Source organism: Oncorhynchus masou, chromosome 10 (assembly GCF_036934945.1).
Source record: "Oncorhynchus masou masou isolate Uvic2021 chromosome 10, UVic_Omas_1.1, whole genome shotgun sequence".
Classification (NCBI taxonomy): domain Eukaryota; kingdom Metazoa; phylum Chordata; class Actinopteri; order Salmoniformes; family Salmonidae; genus Oncorhynchus; species Oncorhynchus masou.
This window is the reverse complement of record NC_088221.1, coordinates 18,121,885-18,146,128: the sequence shown is the minus strand read 5'-3', so window position 1 is coordinate 18,146,128 and position 24,244 is coordinate 18,121,885. Positions and strand designations below refer to the sequence as shown.

At 41.7% G+C, this 24,244-nt stretch overlaps 2 protein-coding genes across 2 annotated transcripts; both read right to left on the bottom strand.

The window, feature by feature from the left end:
- Window positions 1-12,091: 12,091 nt before the first annotated feature.
- Window positions 12,092-15,800, bottom strand: cnmd (chondromodulin). Its single transcript, XM_064975493.1, has 7 exons — window positions 15,741-15,800; window positions 15,417-15,560; window positions 14,425-14,565; window positions 14,199-14,312; window positions 13,567-13,720; window positions 12,798-12,994; window positions 12,092-12,316 (listed from the first exon to the last, which is right to left on the bottom strand). Exons 1-7 carry the CDS (start codon window positions 15,798-15,800, stop codon window positions 12,092-12,094), a joined length of 1,035 nt encoding a protein of 344 aa, XP_064831565.1.
- A 1,444-nt stretch (window positions 15,801-17,244) lies between these two features.
- Window positions 17,245-21,953, bottom strand: LOC135546935 (protocadherin-8-like). Its single transcript, XM_064975492.1, has 3 exons — window positions 19,366-21,953; window positions 19,062-19,260; window positions 17,245-18,820 (listed from the first exon to the last, which is right to left on the bottom strand). Exons 1-3 carry the CDS (start codon window positions 21,772-21,774, stop codon window positions 18,501-18,503), a joined length of 2,928 nt encoding a protein of 975 aa, XP_064831564.1. The 5' UTR covers window positions 21,775-21,953; the 3' UTR covers window positions 17,245-18,500.
- Between the last annotated feature and the right edge of the window lie 2,291 nt (window positions 21,954-24,244).

Here is a 24,244-nt window from a genome sequence, read left to right as displayed (position 1 = left end):
GGTAAGATATAATATAATCTTCCTCATTATTTGCTATTTCAGTTCTTACACATGAGACAGAAGAGGTATAGGCTGACAGTGTGATGGATGCTGTATGGACTCTGTTTAAGGTCATTCCTGCCTCACTGACTGACACCACTACATTTGTGAGGGCAATGACTTGAGGAGGTGATAGTTGAAGAATACAGTCCTGGAAAACAGTGACCAAAGCTGAACAGGTCAATGCGGAATCATGTACACTCATAGCAAAGGTTTAATCTAAGGGTATTCACAGTGCTAGTTTGCATGTTAAGAAGAACATTTACAGCAAAGTAAATATTGGAAATCTGAGTCTGTTGATAGTAATTTCTGCAGCCCAGAACCCAAATCTCCAGCCAGCTATATTAAGTCTGTCCACAACATATTAATTGATAGTTTGGTGGTTGACTGCATGTCTTTTTGTCTATGTCCCTTAGAAATGCCTATGTTGTTGGTGCATACAGAGTTCTGTCTTACTATCCAGGTCTGTACCAAAACATTTCAAGCTTCTACTTTTAAAAATCCACCTTTCGAGAATCAAGACTCTGACCATTGTCGCTTGCTATAGACCACCCTCTGCCCCCAGCTGTGCCCTGGACACCATATGTGAATTGATTATGCCCCATCTAGTACTCGTGCTGCTAGGTGACCTAAACTGGGACATGCTTAACACCCCGGTCATCCTACAATCTAAGCTTGATGCCCTCAATCTCACACAAATTATCAATGAACCTACCAGGTACAACCCCAAATCCGTAAACATGGGCACCCTCATAGATATCATCCTAACCAACTTGCCCTCCAAATACACCTCTGCTGTCTTCAACCAAGATCTCAGCAATCACTGCCTCATTGCCTGCATCCGTAATGGGTCTGCGGTCAAACGACCACCCCTCATCACTGTCAAACGCTCCCCAAAACACTTCAGCGAGCAAGCCTTTCTAATCGACCTGGCCCGGGTATCCTGGAAGGATATTGACCTCAGCCTGTCAGTAGAGGATGCCAGGTTATTCTTTAAAAGTGCCTTCCTCACCATCTTAAAAAAGCATGCCCCATTCAAAAAAAATGGAACCAGGAACAGATATAGCCCTTGGTTCACTCCAGACATGACGCCCTTGACCAGCACAAAAACATCCTGTGGCATACTGCATTAGCATCGAATAGCACCCATGATATGCAACTTTTCAGGGAAGTTAAGAACCAATACACACAGGCAGTTAGGAAAACTAAGACTAGCCTTTTCAAATGTAAATTTGCATCCTGTAGCACAAACTCAAAAACGTTCTGTAAAGTCCATGGAGAATAAGAGCACCTCCTGCCAGCTGCCCACTGCACTGATGCTAGGAAACACTGTCACCACCAATAAATCCACTATAATTGAACATTTCAATAAGCATTTTTCCACGGCAGGCCATGCTTTCCACCTGGCTACCCCTACCCCGGTCAACAGCCCTGCACCCCCCACAGCAACTTGCCCAAGCCCCCCCCCCCCCCCCCCATTTCTCCTTCACCCAAATCCAGATAACTGATGTTCTGAAAGAGCTGCAAAATCTGGACCCCTACAAATCAGCCGGGCTAAATAATCTGGACCCTCTCTTTCTAAAATGATCTGCCGAAATTGTTGCAACCCCTATTACTAGCCTGTTCAACCTCTCTTTCGTATCATCTGAGATTCACAAAGATTGAAAAGCTTCCACGGTCACCCCCCTCATCAAAGGGGAGCCACTTAAGATCCAAACTGCTACAGCCCTATATCTATCCAATCCTGCCTTTCTAAGGTCTTCGAAAGCCAAGTTAGCAATCAGATTACCGACCATTTCGAATCCCACCGTACCTTCTGTGCAATGTAATCTGGTTTCAGAGCTGGTCATGGGTGCACCTCAGCCACGCTCAAGGTCCTAAACGATATCATAACCGCCATCGATTAGAGACAATACTGTGCAGCCGTATTCATCAACCTGCCAAGGCTTTCGACTCTGTCAATCACCACATTCTTATCGGCAGACTCGACAGCCTTGGTTTCTCAAATGACTGCCTTGCCTGGTTCACCAACTACTACTCAGATAGAGTTCAGTGTGTCAAATCGAAGGGTCTGTTGTCCGGACCTCTGGCAGTCTCTATCGGAGTGCCACACGGTTCAATTCTTGGGCCGACTCTCTTCTCTGTATACATCAATGATGTTGCTCTTGCTGCTGGTGATTCTCTGATCCACCTCCACGCAGACGACACCATTCTGTATACTTCTGGCCCTTCTATGGACACTGTGTTAACTAACCTCCAAACAAGCTTCAATGCCATACAACTCTCCTTAGTGGCCTCCAACTGCTCTTAAATGCAAGTGAAACTAAATGCATGCTCTTCAACCGATCGCTGCCTTCACCTGCCTGCCTGTCCAGCATCACTACTCTGGAAGGTTCTGACTTAGAATATGTGGATAACTACAAATACCTAGGTGTCTGGTTAGACTGCAAACTCTCCTTCCAGACTCACATTAAGCATCTGAAATCCAGAATTAAATCTAAAATCGGCTTCCTATTTCACAACAAAGCATCCTTCACTCATGCTGCCAAACATACCCTCGCAAAACTGACCATCCTACCAATCCTCGACTTTGGCGATGTCCTTTATAAAATAGCCTCCAACACTCTACTCAGCAAATTGGATGTAGTCTATCACAGTGCCATCCGTTTTGTCACCAAAGCCCCATTATACTACCCACCACTGCGACCTGTACTCTCTCGTTGGCTGGCCCTCGCTTCGTACTCGTCGCCAAACCCACTGACTCCAGGTCATCTACTAGTCTTTGCTAGGTAAAGCCCCACCTTATCTCAGCTTACTGGTCACCATAGCAGCACCCACCCATAGCACGCGCTCCAGCAGGTATATTTCACTGTTCACCCCCAAAGACAATTCCTCCTTTGGCCGCCTTTCCTTCCAGTTCTCTGCTGCCAATGACTGGAACAGACTGCAAAAATCACTGAAGCTGTAGAATCATATCTCCCTCACTAACTTTAAGCACCAGCTTTCAGAGCAGCTCACAGATCACTGCACCTGTACATATCCCATCTGTAAATAGCCCATCCAACTACCTCATCCCCATACTGTATTTATTTATTTATCTTGCTCCTTTGCACCCGTGTCTCTACTTGCACAATCATCTTCTGCACATCTATCACTCCAGTGTTTAATTGCTATATTGTAATTACTTCGCCACCATGGCCTAATTATTGCCTTACCTCCCCATTTGCACACACTGCATATAGACTTTTTCTACTGTATTATTGACTGTATGTTTGTTTATTCCATGTGTAACTCTGTTGCATGTGTCAAACTGCTTTATCTTGGCCAGGTCGCAGTTGTAAATGAAAACTTGTTCTCAACTAGCCGACCTGGTTAAATAAAGGTGAAATTAAAAAGAATCCGCCTCAAGTATTGCCACTTTAAATTGAAGTCAAAGTTACAGGAGCAAGCTGAGCAACATTAGAGCTGAAAGCCCACCTCCAGGTGAGTAAGAGGACACTTGGCAACTTAACACAATAAATTACTTTGACATATGTACTTTTTTTTCTTGCGTTGTATTTTGTTATGTTCTTGTTTTTCTGTCTATCTGTCTATGGACGTTTGCCTGTAATTACAGTGCCTTGCAAAAGTATTCATCCCCGTTGGCGTTTTGCCTATTTTGTTGCATTACAACCTGTAATTTAAATTGATTTTTATGTGGATTTCATGTAATGGACATATACAAAATAGTCCAAATTGGTGAAGTGAAAAAAATAACTTATTTCAAAAATTCAAAATGGAAAATTGGTGTGTGCATATGTATTCACCCCCTTTGCTATGGAGCCCCTAAATAAGATCTGGTGCAACCAATTACCAACAGAAGTCACATAATTAGTTAGATTGCACGCTGGTAGACTTTATTTAAGTGTCAGTGTATATATATATATATATATATATATATATATATATATATATATATATATATATATATATATATATATATATATATATATATATATATATATATATATATATGATCTCAGTATATCTACACCTGTTCTGAAAGGCCCCAGAGTCTGCAACACCACTAAGCAAGGGACACCACCAAGCAAGTGGCACCATGGAGACCAAGGAGTTCTCCAAACAGGTCAGGGACAAAGTTGTGGATAAGTACAGATCAGGGTTGGGTTATAAAAAATATCAGAATCTTAGAACATCCCACAGAGCACCATTAAATCCATTATTAAAAATGGAAAGAATATGGCACCACAACAAACCTGCCAAGAGATGGCCACCCACCAAAACTCACAGACCAGGCAAGGAGTGCATTAATTAGAGAGGCAAATAAGAGGCCAAAGATAACCCCGACAGAGCTGCAAAGCTCCACAGCGGAGATTGGAGTATCTGTCCATAGGACCACTTTAAGCCGTACACTCCACAGAGCTGGGCTTTACGGAAGAGTGGCCAGAAAATTTTAAAAAAATACGCTAACACGTTTGGTGTTCGCCAAAAAGCATGTGGGAGACTCACCAAACATATGGAAGAAGGTACTCTGGCCAGATGAGACTAAAATTTAGCTTTTTGGCCATCAAGGAAAAAGCTATTTCTGGTGCAAACCCAACACCTCTCATCACCCCGAGAATACCATGTTTTTCATCGGCAGGGCCTGGGAAACTGGTCAGAATTGAAGGAATGATGGATGGTGCTAAATACAGGGAAATTCTTGAGGGAAACCTGTTTCAGTCTTCCAAAGATGTGAGACTGGGACGGAGGTTCATCTTCAAGTGGGAAAACAACCCTAAGCAGACTGATAAAGCAACACTTGAGTGGTTTACGGGGAAACATTTAAATGTCTTGGAATGGCCTAGTCAAAGCCCAGACCTCAATCCAATTGAGAATCTATAGTATGACTTAAAGATTGCTGTACACCAGCGACAACCCATCCAACTTGAAGGAGCTGGAGCAGTTTTGCCTTGAAGAATGGGCAAAAATCCTAGTGGCTAGATGTGCCAAACTTATAGAGACATACCCCAAGAGACTTACAGCTGTAATTGCTGCAAAAGGTGGCTCTACAAAGTATTGACTTTGGGAGGGTGAATACTTATGCACGCTCAAGTTTCAATTTTTTTTGTCTTATTTCTTGTTTCTTTCACAATAAATATTTTGCATCTTCCAAGTGGTATGCATGTTGTGTAAATCAAATGAAACAACACCCCCCCCCAATTTTTTTATATTTTAAATTTCAGTTTGTAAGGCAACAGAATAGGGAAAATGCCAAAGGGGGTGAATACTTTCGCAAGCTGCTGTGTTGCCAAGATGTCTGATTCAGTGTTGTTCTATGAATGTAATTCCAAGACTGATTTATTTTTATCAGTGATGAAATGCCTTTTACAGTAACAAGAGGTTCTCTTTTTATCTTATTTTTGATGATGACTAGAGTTATGTCTGCGTTTCTGTAAATGACAAATAGCTTATGGCTGTTCCTCATTGACTTTATTGGTTCTGCACGCTCAGTCTCACGTCTGCCTCTAGGCGTCACATTTACTGTTGTTAGTGGTATACTGCTGTTTTAGTAACAACCTGTGGCACTGTCTGTTGTGAGATGGTCATCAGTTGAACATCTTCTTTTTGGCACGTGACACTCCGACAGAGAGAGTGAGACCTCAGGCCTTGGCTCACTCCCGACCATCACACCATGTTTCACCGACAACCTACATCATACACACTATAGGTTGATATGCCTCAGCCCGTAAAATGACTGTATTGTTTCAGATGTTTACCTGGAAAACCTGGCCTTAAGGCAGTTAGTGTTGGCACATATCCAGCATTACACGCTCTTACCACCTGGAAAGAGATTACCCAGATACATAGAGAATAGTGCTCAGTTTCTACAAATGCTGCTGTACCTCAGCAATGTACTGAGGATTTAATGAGGATTTTGAAAGAGCTTATAGCCAAATTAGTTCTCCTATTTAAAATATCAAGACTGTGTCAGAGAGGGCATGACAAATTATTAGGACACAAATGTATATTTCCGTCGCTCAGAGAGTCTGAGTGAAAGCCTTCCTCTCACATCGACTTAAACGTTTGTGTTGCTCCTTTTTACATCCCAATCCTAGAGAAACCTATCAAATCTGAGACGCCGGTGGGTTCTGCCTTCTCTGCTGAATGACTGATGGTGGCCTATTTTGAATGCATTGTTAAATGTGTAATGCATGGAGACACTTTTTATAAAAGACCTGCGAGTGGAAATGAAGGAAAACGGAGGTGGCAGAATGGGGTCAGAAAGGGGGAGGGGGGTTGAGCACCTGATGGGTCCTGTCACAGGACAAGGCAAGCGCAGATAGGAAGGATTTCTTCTATTCAATACCTTATCAATCTACTGAACTATTTCAGTAGGAATTCTATTGCTTCCCATAGTGTATGGAAAGTTTAACTTCTGGAGCGAGAAGCTGACTTTCAACCTGTTATGAAAAGATCGTAATTAGCTGTCAGGGCCAGATCATTTTAATGCAATATAATAATGTTCTGAACAAGAGTTTCTGTACTCCAACGTTACATCCTGTACCTGGCAGACTGTAAAGTATGTGTGTGTTATTTAGAAAGATGTCAATAGTTGCATTTTTTATGTTTTGGGAGATACAACAGACATATTAAATAGCATCCATGAATCAAATCATGGATAAAATTGTGATTTGTGTAAGATATTGCTCAAAGTCACTCTTATGGCCCCATGTAGGTTCTTGGTTTTTCTTTTGATCTTCAATTCATGTAAATGTCAAACACATTCCTGTTTATGTATGATTGTAATCCCCTTTTCCTTTTCCAGTGTCAGAATACATTGTTACCTCCTTTGTCTGCTTCTCTGCCCATTTCACATTTCACCAGTAGGCTGCGCTAAAGATTTAACGGAATCAATCTCAAAGGAGTGACTTTTAAGTGCCAATATGAAATGAACCAGATATATTCTCCTCCAACATTAGTACGAACTCATAATCATAATCCCCTAAATGATATAATCACGACGCATGTACAGACAAACGCTATCATAATCATGCAATTACAGGCTCATTTGAACAACCATCCTATTCAATCTGTGCATGATATTTCTCCTAAAATATGTTCCTTCGTAGTGAATAAAGGGAGGACGGGGGGGGGGCGTGCTTTCCAACCCACACTGCTTTGATACCTGCTGTGTTACAGACACTCATGCACTTCATCTTCCGGAGCTGCTCTAGTGCTTTGACAGCCTGGCACACACAGTGATGCTGTGGCACAGACACTGGGGTCATGGAACACTCCTTTACAACACAACCAATTTGTGTTGTTTTGATCTAGGAGACGATCTGGTATAGCAACTCATCCGAGCGGAATATCACAGGGAACATCTCAAATAACCGGCTATACTTAGACAATGCACAGTGTGAAATGGTTCGTCTTTCTATACATCTTTTTAGAATCATCAACTTTTTTTTTTTTTAGCTAAGAAATCTTCCTTGTCTTGTTAACTTTGTGTTTTCTTTCTGATCCCCACTTTTCTCTCGTATTCTCTTATTGTCAATTATTGCTGAACCTTTTCCTGTCACAGCAAATTAACGGCAAATCACACAGAAACAAATTGTGTGTGCTATCCTGTTCCCCGCAGTTGTGCCATGACTGGCAGATGACATTGAGACAATCATGGTCTTACGTCCCCAGAGACTGTGATGTTGGTGTCAACTTCTGCGAGAGAGGGAGAGAGAGAAGTTGTCTGAGACCTTCCCGAAGTAATCTCTGTGCACACAAGACCCAGATACGGTTTCCCATGGTGGCACCGAGACTCCCCAGACTGTGGATTTAATTAAACAGTGTGAAATTAATTAATCAGTGGTGCGGCAGGTAAAGGGACTTCTCACTGGAACTGCTCACACAACCCAGACAAGCATTTCATGTGTACTGACAGTTATTAATTTGCTGTATGTTTTATTATAGTGTGTGAATATATATATGGAGATCCAATGAAAAGCAGGGGAGATTAAAAATACACGAAATAAAGTATATCAAAATAACAACTCTCCAAAAATCAAAGTATAAACCTTTGTTTGATCTGTTCTATAAATTAATGTAAAAAAAAATACTTCTGTATAATAATTTGCTGCAAATTAGATGGAAATTAGATTTAAAAATGTTTTAATTTAGTTATCTGGGGAATCTGCCTGGAGAGCTTTTTATTCTTCCGTCTGGCTCAAAATGCTGTCCATATGGTAATTATGTACAGTAGTGTTGCAGGAGTATTGGTCTGATGCCTACTGGCAGAAGGAGTCTGCCTGTGACAAACTGCTGCTAGGATCTGATGTGAGTGGAGGAAGATAATGAGGCTGTTGTAAGCCTTAAGTATAGAGCCTGCCCCAGGGATGGCATATCTAAGCGCTCAGGCTCTCATTGTTGCACGTGCTGCAGAGGATTAAAAACACATTTACTTTCTTCTTTATAAACTTTGTCAGTACTCCCAGCAACACTTTTGGACAACTTGCTCTTTCATGTTGTAAGCCTCTTGACATTTGTGCGGAGGAGCTACTAACTTTACAATTTGCAAATGTGAAGTCTTGATTTGTGCCTTGAGGTATCTATAACTCTGCTAAAGCCCGTCTAGAATAGGAGTACAAAACCATTGGAAAGGTTTCTGCTAAAAACACCGGGAAAGCCTGGGAAACAATCCCATTGTATTACATAGACTTTAGTACTCTGCCTTAATCTCAAAGCATGTACTAACAAGGTAAAAGTACAGTAGGTGGTCTGGAAGCAGAATGTCTTAGTCCTTAGGGGTAGTAAACCTTTCTCAAAGCAAATCTATACAATCCCTCTCTGTACTATAAAGATAACCCACCTCCATCATTGTGGCTTTCTCTGTAGTCAGATGCAATATGGAAACGCCCACCATACTAACCATCTCTTTTGAACCAAGAACCAATCATACAGCCCCCTATAATGGCCAGTTTACACCTACACTCCACCTACACACAGGTTTGAAATTCAAGTAAAAGAAGGCAACTGTGTGCAATGCATGGAGAGGCAAAGTAGACAGTGAACAGTGCATGTAGAGAGATGCTGGTGCCTAGGAGAATTTCAACATTTCATTAAGTACTAGTGTTTCTTTAGATGCAAACAGATCTGAATAAGCAATTTACAGTTTGAACGTACTGGAATAAACAGGGCAAGCCTTTTTGTACAGAACCAGCAGGCATTTAATTAATGGGCATTTGGGGCTTGCATACTAAATAAGTGAGAGGGAAGCCTGCCACTACAGCCTAAGGCAGGATAACTTCAGAGAGACCTGCTAACAGAAGGGGGAGTCAGACCACTGGGCTAGTGGTCACTCAACCATGGGATTAAAAAGCTTTTAATCCATGTTCCAAAATCATTCTCACCATACAAGGGGAAAATAAAAGAAACATGTAGGTGGATGTGTTGATATTTCCATGGGAGAAAAAAATCAAGTCATGTTACTCGCTCTTTTCTGAAAATGCCACTAACAATGAAAGCATTTCAGTGTTCTCTTGCGGAAAAACATAATGAGCAGGTCTAAAAGGTTTTCTGTGTACTGGGTTAGATGCAAAACGGACTGTCACTACCGCTTATTCTATTAATGTCTGAATGTAATGGAAAACATGCAATCAAATGCTGGGAATGCCTGCCAGTGTGGCTCGCACTACTAATGTGTTAGAGGCAACAACAAGCCTTTTCCAACAGACCAACTCATGTATTCACGGCATATTCCAGAAAGTGCAAAAGCTTGATTAGTAAGCCCCCATGTATCAAATAAAATCGTTACTAGTTACAAGTGTCTACATTGTATTACATTGAGGTATGCAGGTGCCTGTGAAAGAGAAAAATAACCTTTTGAGCTTGTGTTCTTGCAGTTTCACACAGCTGCAGTCAGAACCCTGCCAGCCTGTCCTTGTTTTGATGGACGATGATGAAAAGCCTGGCACTCCCCCGCCCTGGGCTGTAGTGGGCTGAGTTGGACTCTATGTCTATGGTTTCCCATTAGCAAGGGAGTTCAGGTTTGCAGTCTGGCTGCTGGGCACAGCGGGTCAGTGCTCACAAAGGCCTGTTTGTTCCCTGGCCTGAAGGGCTCCCTGGGTAAGCATGGCTCCAGAGGGGAGACAAACACACTGGGGCTGCTGCTCCTCCAACACATTTGTCTCTTCCACCCTCTACAGGGGTACATTTCTCTTCTAAGGAGGGATGGCGAAAGGAAACACATTTTTTAGAATGTGGCCCGGGGATACGATAACTTCTGTTGTTCTGGGCAATGGAATTCTCTCAGTGTAAATAGTTTTTTTTGGCTTTGCTTTGTGGTGATTGAGATTTTTTCTTGGCTTTGAGTTTTTCCCTCTTTCCTGGTTGTCTGTAGAGTCAGAATGTTTTCCTTAGTGTTGTTTCTTTAACCATGATATATCCACACTGTGCAAAAAGGATGACCTAGTGGCCTTCACTATACTCTATCTTCGTAATTGACCTTCAATTACATAAATGACATATAGTGTCTGACTTAGTTGAACTGAAGTTCATACTACTCTGAAACCCAATGGGGTCAATATGATCAATTAATTATTTTATGCTACCTCTCATTCACACGCACTGTCAGGCTGTCATTTCTAAGAGACAAAATAAATGGCAGCCTAGTCTACTCTTGCTCTTACTGCTGTCAGGTCAGAGATACAATACAGCGCTGCAATCTACAGTCCAAGTATAACTCCATTATTGAGAGGACTTTAAATTGGAAGCTATGTGACACACAGCGGGTTGATTTAGTTTAATGACCATGACAGTGACAGCGCAGTGATGGAAATTGGACTCCCCCCTGCAAATTTACATCACTTCAGGGTACTTGGGGCTCTTTTAGCGGTTGCACTTCAGAGCACGAGCCATCAGGAGGTCCTGGATATGTCACGCTTGTCACCTTCCTTTAAGTGCATCTGCAGACGTGGGAGGGGGATTAATATTATATAGCCTACGGAGGCAAACGTACTGTCTTATCAGCACTGCAGATGTGATAAGCACCTCGACCCCATGAAAAAAAAACAGGAAAGATATCTGCATCAACACAAGCATCTCTTTGTGTTTCGCCATTCACACTGCTACATGCTTTCAATGGCGCTTCACAGACAAAACGGGTGCAATTTCACATTTGTTGTAATTTGACGAGCAGGGATCATTCCATGTGAAATCGACTCGATCTCAGCGTGACCCTTTTCAATTATTTAGGAGGTTGCAATATGGCTTTAGATATGCTGGTCTGATTTCCTTTGACTTGTAGATGGGGGGGGGGTTTACACTTAAACTCCAATCTAGGTTTTGGTGGAAAATGGGTTGGCAGGACATTGTGATCATGTTATGTGGCTGCTTAACCTCCCTCCACACCTGTCTCATTGCTTTTTACTGGAGTGTCACTTTTACTGAAATGAAATGTCAATTTCCCTGACACTCATTTCACATTAGATGACATTAGTTCACCTCAACGAAGATGTGATTAGCACTGTCATTGGTTTCAGGGGAGACCTACACCATACCGTCATAGAAACTGTACATTATCTTTATTAAGCATTTATAATGATCACTGTATACATTTCCATACATTCCATCAAAGACAGTGTAGTGCAAAAAAGCATTGTTAGGCTATAATATGTTTACTGAAAAGATATGTTAAAAAGAAAAGACAGATATCAGGTTATGTTTATTCCCTAAATCAAAAGCTACTGCTGTGCTTCATTTGTTTTGGCCTTTTTGTCTTTTCAAGTGTTGCCTGCAGAGAAGGTGTACGTGCTGTATATGCTAAATGTTGCCACGAGGGTCCAGGTGGAAATGTGGCTTGGCTGGCCTTTTCTTACTAAATCATGCGGCTGAGGTCCCTGTTTCATCCTAGCAAGCATCGCTCGCCTACTGCCATCAGGTATTTACAACCAAATTAAAAGTTACAAAATAAATATCTGCATAGAAATTACAATATTGCTTACAGAACATGACCTTTCAGATGTTTGGTGTATTTGGCATAATTGGTATATTTGGCTTGAGAAAATGGGTGTCCTACTTACACTATACCTAATATGCGGGCCACCCACCAGCGGCAAGGCAGGATCACTCGACAAGCTACCTGACAGCCTCTGTAGTTGTAGGGCCAAGGCCAGTGGCCGCCCAACGGTTCGCAAATCCTCTGACAGTGGGTGTAGCTGCGTCGGCACTCTGAGCAGCAGATCCCCTGGTGGTCTAGCATTGGGTCAAAGGTCATGGTGCCCTCCTCTCCCTCCTGATTGCGCTGTGGAGTGGGAGGTAAGTTATTCATGTTTCTGTTCAATGTTTTCAAATTAACTTCATATGCAGCACACCATTTCTTTTCAGTTTTCCAACTGTCCCCTTTTCGGCATAGCCTACGGTTCTAACAAGCTGAATCGACGTGCAGTGGCAAAGGAGGTAATGATTTTCACTTCCGTTTGTGAAACGCAGGGCCATAAACACGGGGTGTAAAGTTATCACCTACTGCTAGTGACCTTAGATGGCAGCTGTTCATCTAACACCAACCCACCCATGGCACTTTCCAACTAATCTAGTGAGCATTGAGTGTGGGTTTGCACAGACCCCCCCCCCCCCCCATGTTATGACATGTTTTGCCCTGACACAGACTTGGAAGCTCACCGTTCAGTGAAGTATCTTACAAAGGAAACCTGGGGTGCCAAAATATAATCAAAGCTTGAAGAAAACAACTCCTCTTTAAAGTGTACCGACTTCTCAGTACTCACATGGTAGGGGTTTTCTGGGTTGTAGGCAGAGCCGGTGGCTGCTGAGCCCGTGGCCTCCGCCTCCTCCTCTGTGGCTCTCTTGGAGGTGCTATTCTCTGCACGGCTCACTGTGTTCCTCTCCTCAGCAGCTGCCTCAAACTCCTCCATGTCAAACTGACGCTTGGCTCTCTGGGTGTCTCTCTTTCTCCTCTCTCCATCTGTTCCATGAAGCCACAGGAGGCATAGGTATTGGGTCAATAACCACAAGGCACACCACAAATGTCCTCCGAGCAAAATTCTTACATCTACTCGGTCTCTCTGTCGTGCTGAATAATTGAATTAGTTACAGTGATATCAAGGATTCCTTGCATATTTCAAGATCATTCTTTTTTAATGTAAGACAATAGGGGACTCTAGTTTAAGTCTCCAAATAATGTACATCCTGAGAATGTTCAGGTTGTCTTGCTCACTTTTGAAAGACAAATCAGAATGGTTAAAGCATGTAAATGACGTTTACAGATGAAGGGCCACTGACTGGTCTGTGTTTATTATTGGGTAGAGGACAGTTCTACTGTAAATTGGGAAAACCAGTTCTACAACTCCTGTCTTGTGGTTTACAGTCTATCACTTCTCATTCTCTAACAACTTTATCTATTTTGCAATCTATAATCTCGTTCTATAACAATTACATATCTCATTCTAGAACAGCCAATACCTATTCTACACTTAACTTTGTGTTTCTCATTCTATCACCAAGCCATGTGATAAGCAAGAGCCATGACAGAGAAACCTTTAGGATAGGTGGGGTGGAGCCAGAAGATGGGCAGGTCTCCACAGAGGTCCAGGATCTTGGTGCTGAGGAAGCTGCTGTCCTTCAGGGGCTGGTCAGCAGCCACCCACATCAGAGACTCCTCATCAAACTTCACTGGCACGATCTCATCTTCCTGACAGGGTGAAAGACACCTTATGAGGCCATTATTAATACAGTACGGGCACAGGCTTATCACCATTAATAATGCATTTTGCATCCACGTCACTCTATCAAAAAAATGTATGTAAACAAATGAATGTGTTTATGTAAAGCTGTAATGAATCATTGACATATCCTTGAGTAATATGAATGAAAATCTAGAACAGAAGGGGGTGTCTATATTTTCACATAAAGTTAGTGTAATACGGTCAGTTATAGCATTATGGCTAGTTATGTTTAGTATATAAACTCTTAGAAAAAAAGGTTTCCAAAATGGTTCTTCTTACGCTGTCCCCATAGGAGAACCCTTTTTGGTTCCAGGGAGAACCCTTTCCGGTTCCACATAGAACCCTTTTGGGGTTCTTCAAAGGGTTCTCCTATGGGGACAGCCGGAGAACCCTTTTAGGTTCTAGATAGCACCTTTTTTTCCCTAAAAGTGTAGCTTACTGTACCAGGTCAAACATCAATGACTCCTTGTTGAGTGTCTCCACCTCTGGAAGGTTGGCCTTGATTTGCGATTTAATATAACACTTCTCCCCTCCAGAGAACCGGATTCCTGTAATTCCCTGAAGCAGGAGTCACAGAGATGGGATATTTACACTCACATCTTTGCTACTTTCCTAAGCACATGCCAACTCTCCGTTGAACTACTTCTGAGAGAAAATAAGTACAACTCACAATGTGAAAGTCATGAATCTCCAACGCCTCGTCATTTCCACTCCCAGTTCGGAACCTTTCCAGATTATTATCGGAATCGATTTCCATGGAACCCTCCTCCACCTTTCCATTGATGCTCATACTGTAGTGTACATTGTACACCTAATGATATTTTAAAATTGAAAGTTACAATGATATTTAAGGTCATGCATAATACATACAGTAAACAATCATAATAATTATTGAAATATTTAACTTGCCAGCTATGAGCTACAAGTGCTCAATAGAATGTTATAAAGGCTCTGTGTAGTACCCAAACCTACTATTATAATAGCCAGAGATAGGCCAGCAAGCTTTCTAACAATAGCCTTTACTGCAAAATCCTACCATGACACAATGCTTCAAAATACCTCCCCTCCTTGTATTCTCATGTGCAACACTTAAAATACTGTGTGATGTGTCGTCCAATCACACAGCTGATTTGAATATAATGTCTCAGAGGAGGGCAGCAGGGCCTTGACATGGATCTATCTTGAGATGTTTGCCCTATAGGTGAGCCCATTATATCACAAATAAATATTGAAGTATCTCTAATGAGACAGTCAAGCCTTAGTTACATGCCCAAAATATTCACATGAACGCTATGTGATTCTAATGTGAAATTGGAAAGGTTGATATAGAATTAATTACATTATTTAACAGACATTGAATAAGATTTCGACCAGCAAATCCTAATGCCGTTTTCAATGCCTACCATCCACTGGTAATATAGTAGATGGTTGTTTTAAGACGAATGATTGATTATGTGCAGAGATTTGTTTACCAAAATAACACATTTTTTCATTTAACAAATGTGACATGGTTATAGGTGGCAGACGATTCAACCTACATTTCTCGTTCCCAGGGTTACAGGTAGACCATCTCCCACAAGTTGAAGGTAGATTTACCTGTCTCGTCCACATTAAGTTACATCATATAATGACCCATCAAATGACCGACAAATTAAGGCTTACATTTTTGTCACTGGCTTTCCAGAGGTAGAAAGCTCCAATAGATCCGCAAAGCATCAGCACTGCCCCAGCAATGAGAGCCGCAGCCCCAAATCTCAAGAGACGACCAACAGCAACGGGGGTCTTCGTGGCCGACGTACTGTATGCCTTTAGAAAGGTCAGAATGCTAAGTGAGCAACAATGCACACAGTCAATGTCAAAGCATAGCACCACGAGGAAGCCATATTTCATTTGCAATTCAAACGTTGCACACTAAAGACAATGTAATAGGCTAGGCCTACAGCTCCCGGGAATATGCATTTGAATTATTGAATTTAGGCTACTTACAGGTGGTAGGCATTGTTCAAAGTCCTCTGCAATTGGGACTTTCTCCGAAGTCTCTCCCATGATGGCGCACGTCTGTATGGTGATGGTCCACGTCTGTATGGCCACCGGTGTGGATTCTTTTGGTCGAAATGTCCAGTTTCAGTACTTCAGTGTGAATGACGTGCCACTGACTGAGTGCACGAGGAATTCCGGTGGTCGCCAAAATGGAATTTAACATGTTTTTTTTAAAGACTGGTTTTAGTCCATTTTTACCATTATACCGTTTATTTACACTCCATAGTTCCACGTTGGAGGTAGGTGAAAATGGAGCATGTCTAAAATAGCTAGGCTATAGGCTCCTAAACTAGTTTCATATTTTGTTTGTTAAGGTTGGAATGTACATTTTAATTTGTTTTCTGCACTAACTAATTTCTCAGTGAGAAATGTGGATTTTGTTACTTTTACAGGTGTTCATGGAATAGATTCACAAGAAGTCCAGGATCATTGGTGAACTTTACCACAGCTTCTGCCAAGAGGTCTAGACCTTTGTGGCACAGGAGGTAATAACTTTGCTTTGTTACAACCAGATAGCTGGTTCAAGCAGCCCTAGCTGGCCTCTCATCATTACATTGTAGTTAAATGATTGGGGTTACCGAAATGCTGTCAGAGATTGGTCTTCATTTGGCCTTCTAATCAGACATGGCTTATTGTGATTCACAAGATTGTGTCAGTTTCCAAAATCGTAGATTGGAAGTTCATGTGATTAGATGACTGGCCAGTCCCTATGGCCATCCTGCTCCCTCAGAGGTGATAACTAGAGCCATCATCTCCTTGTCTGTGTGCTCCTAATCATGACTAAGTGAGAAAGTGGACCTGAGACCTCGAGGGATTTGGATGTGAACGGCCACAGTTGCTTAGAAACAGGTAGAGGTTGGCTCACGCAATCTCTTATAGGACGATTGGTAAGCCAATAGCCAATCAGAGAGGTGAAGTGATTTTGACTGTCCCATTAGCAATACATAATGGATATGCAAATTAGATGTAGTCTTGTACATGATTTACTTGCTTGAAACACTATTTGGCCTATGTCACTGTTTCAAGTATGATCCTGTGCTGAGCGTATGCATTAGCCCTCAAGGGTAACTTTAGGGAAGCACTGAGCTGGCTAATTGAGGTTATTCTGTGTGCTTTATAAATATTTTCTGACGAGGATAGGCTACACAATGCCTCTGAGACTTATAAGGCAAGGTGCAATACCATGCAGCAGGCATGTCATGTTGGTAATTTAGCTTTTCATGTAGCCACCTCAGATGAAATCCTGCCTTATCTATTTTGGATGAAGTTAAGCAACATAATATAGCTATAAATAATGAGTAAATGCTTCTAAAATGTTGCTATCAGGCATGATGTTGCCTTTTGTGCTAGGCTATATGAGCAAAGTTCTCGCTCAATATAAAAAGGATGTATGGAACCACACTGTATTTTTAAGTTTGTTCTGTATGTGAAAACAACACATCATTTGATTTTTAATATTTATTTCTGCAACGTAGTGACAAAATCTACTACAAACATGGTCATATTTGATACGGATTGTTTTCCACTTGATCAAGGGCCTGTTTAGCCAAAAGGTCCAATGGTCATGCCCCTTAAATATTAAAATGTCAAACATGCTCTTCAAAGTTCATAATAAAATTGTAGTTTACATTGAATCATTATGAAAAATATATTCTTAATGTACAAAATCTTGCATATTACACATAATACAATAAACAGTCATACAGCATATAAGGAGACTAAAGACACTAAACACTTACTTTAACACTCTAACATCGCAACAATTGGCTATACAGTATATAAAGATGCATAATACTCATTAGATGGGTCGTTCCACGAAATGTGTGTCTTTTGCGTCCCTCTGATATTTTAAGTAGAAATTGTGCAGATACGTCCATTTTAAAAGCCTGTTATATTAAAATGAAGTGCACTTTAATTTAGTCCACATGGAAAATCAAATAAATCAGATTTTTTTTATATGAAAAAAAATCTGCATTTTGACATGTCCCTCTAAGCATCCTCTGACTTCTAGTAAAATTTTAACCCACTAAACCCCAACATTTCTCCAAGTTTTCACCATCATTGTAAAGCCCTAGTTATTTTGTTGCTTATACAAAGTCATTTCTGAAGATTATTATTTATTTAATGAGAATAGGGATTTATTTTAAGATAAAAAAAAAGGTCAACCCTGTTACGTGAATTTTTTTTTAAAAGTATATTGAACATTTAATAGTCAAATGAAAGTGTAAAAGCATGTGAGCTGGTTTTACTCTTTTTGGCAATTTTCTGGTGTTTTGTGGTGGAAAACTGAGCGGGTCAGGCATAACACGTCAACCCTGTTACCCATAGATAGATAGGCTAGCCATTTTTTTATAATTACATTTTTTTTTGTGAAGCTTGCATTCAATTGCCCCTCCTGTTGCACACAACAAGCATCCATTCCCCATCACAAGGGGATTTATAGCTAATTTAAGATGAAATCGTCAACCATTTTACAGTTAAACCTCTTAATTTATTTGGCACTTACTGTAATATTTTTTTATAATTCAACCTCTTGAGATGGGTAAATGTGTTTTTTTTATTAAGTTAGACATGTGCTCTTTATGACAGAGTGTAAGAATAAGGTGAAATCAAAAGGTTTTTTGCACCAAGTTCCACAACTCAAAAGGCACCTAATTGGTGGAACGACCCAGATGAGCTTCAATTATTGTTCATTGTCCAGATCTTTTAGGACTGTCCATACTCTGGGAGGGATATCTCATCAGTCTCTAGTATCCTAGCTGGTGTTGGTGGACATACCAGAATATAATCCAATTCTTGGTGCTGGACTTTTTCATAGACACTTTGCAGACCATTGATTTTGGGTAGGTGAGCCTGTTGGTAGTAGGAGTCTCTTTGCAGAGTGTTTCGAGGCAGAGAGGCTGTCTTGGAGAAGGTTGAGAGGTGTGGTCCATGGGAGAGGCTGGTATTGGCTCTAGTGGCAGAGGGGCTCCAGCATCGGTCTGAGTGGCCTAGGATTTTACACTCACTGGTGCAGGCCCAGAGACCTGAGGAAACAACACACCATCCAAAACAGTTAGACCTTGATGAACCATGCTGCAAATGTTGGGGGTATTATAGCCTTCATTTTATGATACACCATTATCATTTAATATCTTGCCATAAAGACCTTGAGAACATCGAGGAGAATAATGCCTTTCATTGAATTTTTAATAATGTGTCATCATTGTGACATATCATTGTGTCTGAAATCACATTAACATCCTGTGATTGATTAGTAGTCCTTACTGTTTATCGGTGGGGAGTCTTTTTTGTGGCCATCTCCACTGATGTCAGAGTCGCTGTCGTTAAAGTCACTGTCTCCTTTCCCACTGTCCTTCCCACTGAACTGAGGATCTCGCGCGGAGATGGTTGTGAATGAATTACCCTTCCATATGGTTATGGGTCTGAGGGTTTCTTTCCTATAACCGGGCAGTGTCGAATAACCCTGTGAAGAAGCAAACACAATACACACACACATATTAGTTGTGATGGAAAAGCCAACAGCAAAACAATTGACAGCCATTCCATACAGCGAGCCAAAATGACTTACCTCCGAATTACCCTCCATTATTCTGTTGTCAAAGACACACGCTTTTACTTGTCTTCCATCATCAGGGGCTGTTTTTATTGTGTTGCTTGAGGCCAACGGTGCTTTCTCAGGAAAAGGGTGCACATCAAACACATTGCTTTTGTGGTTGGTGATCAATGAATCAATTTGTCTGCTCTCCCCCTTCTCCACATGTGGCATGTCTTCATTTTCACTGTATCCCGCCTCTCTCTTAACCCGTTTGCGTCGACTGCAGGTGGTAGTGATTAAGATGATGGCTAGCAAGAGGAGGGAGCAGCTCCCTGATAGGACTATGATAATGGCTATGTCCCATTCAAAGACCTCCACACTGTCGTTTTGGACCCTAGCAGGAACACTGGGAGGAGTGCCTTCGATGAGAGTGAGGTGTATAGTGGCTGTGGAGGTCAGAGAAGGTGTCCCATTGTCATTGACAGCCACTAGGACTCTCAGTGTTTCAGACGGATCATAGATCAGCTCATGAGTCACATGTATCTTCCCAGTAACCTTATTGATGGAGAAACCCAAGTGTCCCCCCTCTGTGATTTTGTAGGACATCTGCGCGTTAATGCCTTCTTCAGCATCCGTGGCCTTTATCTGGGTGACAACATAGCCTGCAGGTGCGTCTTTGGGCAGGAAAATCTCAGCTGATCCCTTATTAAGGATGGGCTCAATGATAGACGGAGCGTTGTCATTCTGATCCAATATTTTTAGATTGATGATGGCACTGCTCTGAAGCTGGGGTGACCCCTCATCGCTTGCCTGGATGTGTACCTCCAGATGTTTCATGACTTCATAATTGAAGCTTCTCAGTGCATATATTGAACCAGAGATTGCATTCAGAGATACAAACGTGTTGACAGGTGATCCCATTATAACACTGTCTAAAAGTCTGTATGTAATTTTGCCATTAGTCCCCAAGTCTGCATCTCTGGCTTCAACCGTGGTTATATATGCCCCTGGTGCATTATTTTCCACCACAGAAACTTCATAGATAGGCTTAGTAAAGTGTGGGGCGTTGTCATTCTCGTCGCTTAGTCTGATGGTGTATTGTGTGATTTTTCTCAATGGAGGTGACCCAAAATCTTCAGCCATCACTGTTAAATTGTACTCACTAATCTTCTCCCTGTCTAGGAATGCTGCGGTGACAATCATGTAGCTGTCCTCATAAGCCTGTTGAAGTTTGAAATGATCGTGCCCATATAAAGTGCAGTGGACCTGGCTATTGACGCCCGAGTCCCTGTCCGAGGTGCTGATCAGCGCCACTAGGCTGTCCTTGTCTGCTGTCTCGCTGATATATGCGATGCCTGTTGAGATGGAGGTCATTGGCGTAATACTGATTTCTGGGGCATTGTCATTAACGTCTTTGATATGAATTATTATTTTACAGACGGCGGGGGTCGGGTTGGATCCTAGATCAGTCGCCTGAACGTCTAATTCATATGTTTTCTTGGTCTCAAAATCCACTGGGTTCTTAAGTCTCACGCGCCCGGATTTACTGTCCACTTCGAAAAGTTCTCTGATTTCTGCAGAAACCTGTTTTCCGAACCCATAGCCCACCTCTCCATTTAAACCCTCATCTGGATCAACTGCATTTAAGTTCAATAAAACGAATCCAACCTGTGCGTTCTCGGGCAAAGTTACCGAGAAATTATTCTGGTCAAAAACAGGACGGTTGTCATTGAAGTCTGTCACTTTTATTGTTATTTTCGTTGAACCCGACCTATAAGGGTTTCCTCCGTCTGTGGCACTAAGCTCCACCGCATAAGATGACTGAGTCTCCCTGTCTAGCTCCTTCATTAGCACCAACTCCGCATATTTAACCCCATCTGCTCTCAAAAGCACATCAATTGAAAAATGACTGTTGACAGAAATCTGATAGCTTTGGATGTAGTTTGAACCGACATCTGCGTCCTCGGCTGGGTCCAAATGAATACGGAACCCCACGTCGGCATTTTCAGAAATCTCAACTGTAGATTCCTTGTTTGGAAACTCCGGAGAGTTATCATTGATGTCTTTTACCTCCACCTCGACATGGATCAATTTGTACCTCTCTTTTGAAAAACTGACAACATCAAAAGTGATGAGACACTGTAAAGTGTGCCTACAGATTCTCTCTCTGTCAATCCTCTCCCCGACAGAAAGCTCCCCGTCGCTTTCTCTCACCCGGATAAAAGAATCGTTGAATTGTTTCATCATCCTGAAATTAGTATTGGAGCCGAAAGAGGGACTCAAGGACATGTCCTTGGCCAGGTTACCGATCACTGTTCCTGGACTTCCCTCCTCATTGGTCTGGTATTTCAGAGTATTTCCCTCAGACTCGGCTAGTGAAAAAAATAACATTTGTAATCCAAAAATCCACCCATGCCAACCTGTTAAAATGCCACACATCATGTTCAAGGCCGCGGTGGGTTTGTTAGTTAACAGAGCCAAGCCGTTTCACTTTCACTCAACCGATTTGACCACTTCACCTGGTGAAAATGCCTGCCGTCTACAGCAACAACAGCACCTTCTCTGAACTGTGCTGAAAGTCCGTTGTTCATTGCGCGCTGCAGCCAGTCAAGCAGGCGCGCTTGTTGCCTGCCGCCTTCCACACAGCTCCAAATCCTGCAGTGGCAAGGAGGTTTATACAGCTACGCATGCTAATGAGACGAAGTGTGACCAATCCTCCGCTTTAGAATTAAAAATAGCCCCCATGAAAGACCTCTAAGCCTGTTTTCAATGTACATAGAGCTAAAGCAGCAAAATAAAAAGGATATGCTCTGCTTGGAGTCAAGCCTCATGCATTGGTTTGTATCATCTGATTGCAACTGTCTTTGGTTGATATTGTGTTTGTTGTTATGTTTATTACGATAAAATTGCATTGCTAATGATTTATGTTGTTGTTGTCATCTATTGTACACGTTCCTCCAATAGGTTTTGTAGGTACAAAAAAAGGTTAAATAAAAGTAGACGAGAGATGAAGATTGGCTTTGGGGTATTCAGCTAGACTGAAGTTATAGGTCAGGATGGATCAGTTTACATGGGCCAGGTTATGAGTGTGTGTGTGACTATCTAAGCAACACAAAGCAATAAAGTAACATACTGCATGCTTGTTTTTGTGCTGTATGGTAACCTGGTGAATTACATCCGTCTTATGGCACCAGGACTGTACTGCTGACTTGCAACTTGTATCTCTTGTAGATAGCAAATGATACACCCCGAGAACAAAAGGGTGAAAACAAAGAACACCAATTCTCATATGTTTACAATGCACTTATTCAACAGAGAAGTTAAACTTTTGTCCTAATTGATCAGTTCACTCAAACATTATTTTTTTGGGGGGGGGGCGAAATCCTCATTAAAACAAAATACCATCTTGAAACCTCTAAGTAGCAGCAACTTATTCAACTTCAGTTCTCAGTTAGCATAGAATTCAAACGTTGGAACTGTCTGCCATCCACTGCATGCCATTTTTCCATAAAGCTACAGAGAATACTTTCTGAGTTGTGAGATAACGGCATGGCATGGGCTCCATTGGCCCATGATAACATTTTATGCTTAATGCTGTGATTTATATGTATGAAAGTGTTATTTCTGTGAAAGTTTGGGGGCAAATCTTTCATGGCCTTGAATGGATTCCACAAGACAGAGAAAAGAGGTGAAGCAGTGAGGACTGTTTCCGGGAAGATATGGATTTAACATTTACAGTTGGCCCACAGACACAATTCCATTTTTAATGGGATTGTAAACTCATTCAGTTTCAGGGGATGCCTTTGCGTTAAGTTTGCTAATTACTTTGGTCCATAACATGCCTGAAGACATACCATGATAGTCTGCGTTTGTGGAAGGCACTTAGCTTCTCAGTCTTTGACAAAGGTTAAAAATCAGAGGCAAATTACACAGCGTTGGAGCTCAACTGGACTGATTAATGCTCCAGTAGTCCAGCGGATAGGTGAAATAATTGTTCCATTTTATTATAGAAGTAGAGATCTCCCATTTTAGTCCAGTGTAAAGTAACCAAATATACCCAAGATTGTGTCATTTTACAGTGCCTTGCGAAAGTATTCGGCCCCCTTGAACTTTGCAACCTTTTGCCACATTTCAGGCTTCAAACATAAAGATATAAAACTGTATTTTTTTGTGAAGAATCAACAACAAGTGGGACACAATCATGAAGTGGAACGACATTTATTGGATATTTCAAACTTTTTTAACAAATCAAAAACTGAAAAATTGGGCGTGCAAAATTATTCAGCCCCCTTAAGTTAATACTTTGTAGCGCCACCTTTTGCTGCGATTACAGCTGTAAGTCACTTGGGGTATGTCTCTATCAGTTTTGCACATCGAGAGACTGACATTTTTTCCCATTCCTCCTTGCAAAACAGCTCGAGCTCAGTGAGGTTGGATGGAGAGCATTTGTGAACAGCAGTTTTCAGTTCTTTCCACAGATTCTCGATTGGATTCAGGTCTGGACTTTGACTTGGCCATTCTAACACCTGGATATGTTTATTTTTGAACCATTCCATTGTAGATTTTGCTTTATGTTTTGGATCATTGTCTTGTTGGAAGACAAATCTCCGTCCCAGTCTCAGGTCTTTTGCAGACTCCATCAGGTTTTCTTCCAGAATGGTCCTGTATTTGGCTCCATCCATCTTCCCATCAATTTGAACCATCTTCCCTGTCCCTGCTGAAGAAAAGCAGGCCCAAACCATGATGTTGCCACCACCATGTTTGACAGTGGGTATGGTGTGTTCATGGTGATGAGTTGTGTTGCTTTTATGCCAAACATAACGTTTTGCATTGTTGCCAAAAAGTTCAATTTTGGTTTCATCTGACCAGAGCACCTTCTTCCACATGTTTGGTGTGTCTCCCAGGTGGCTTG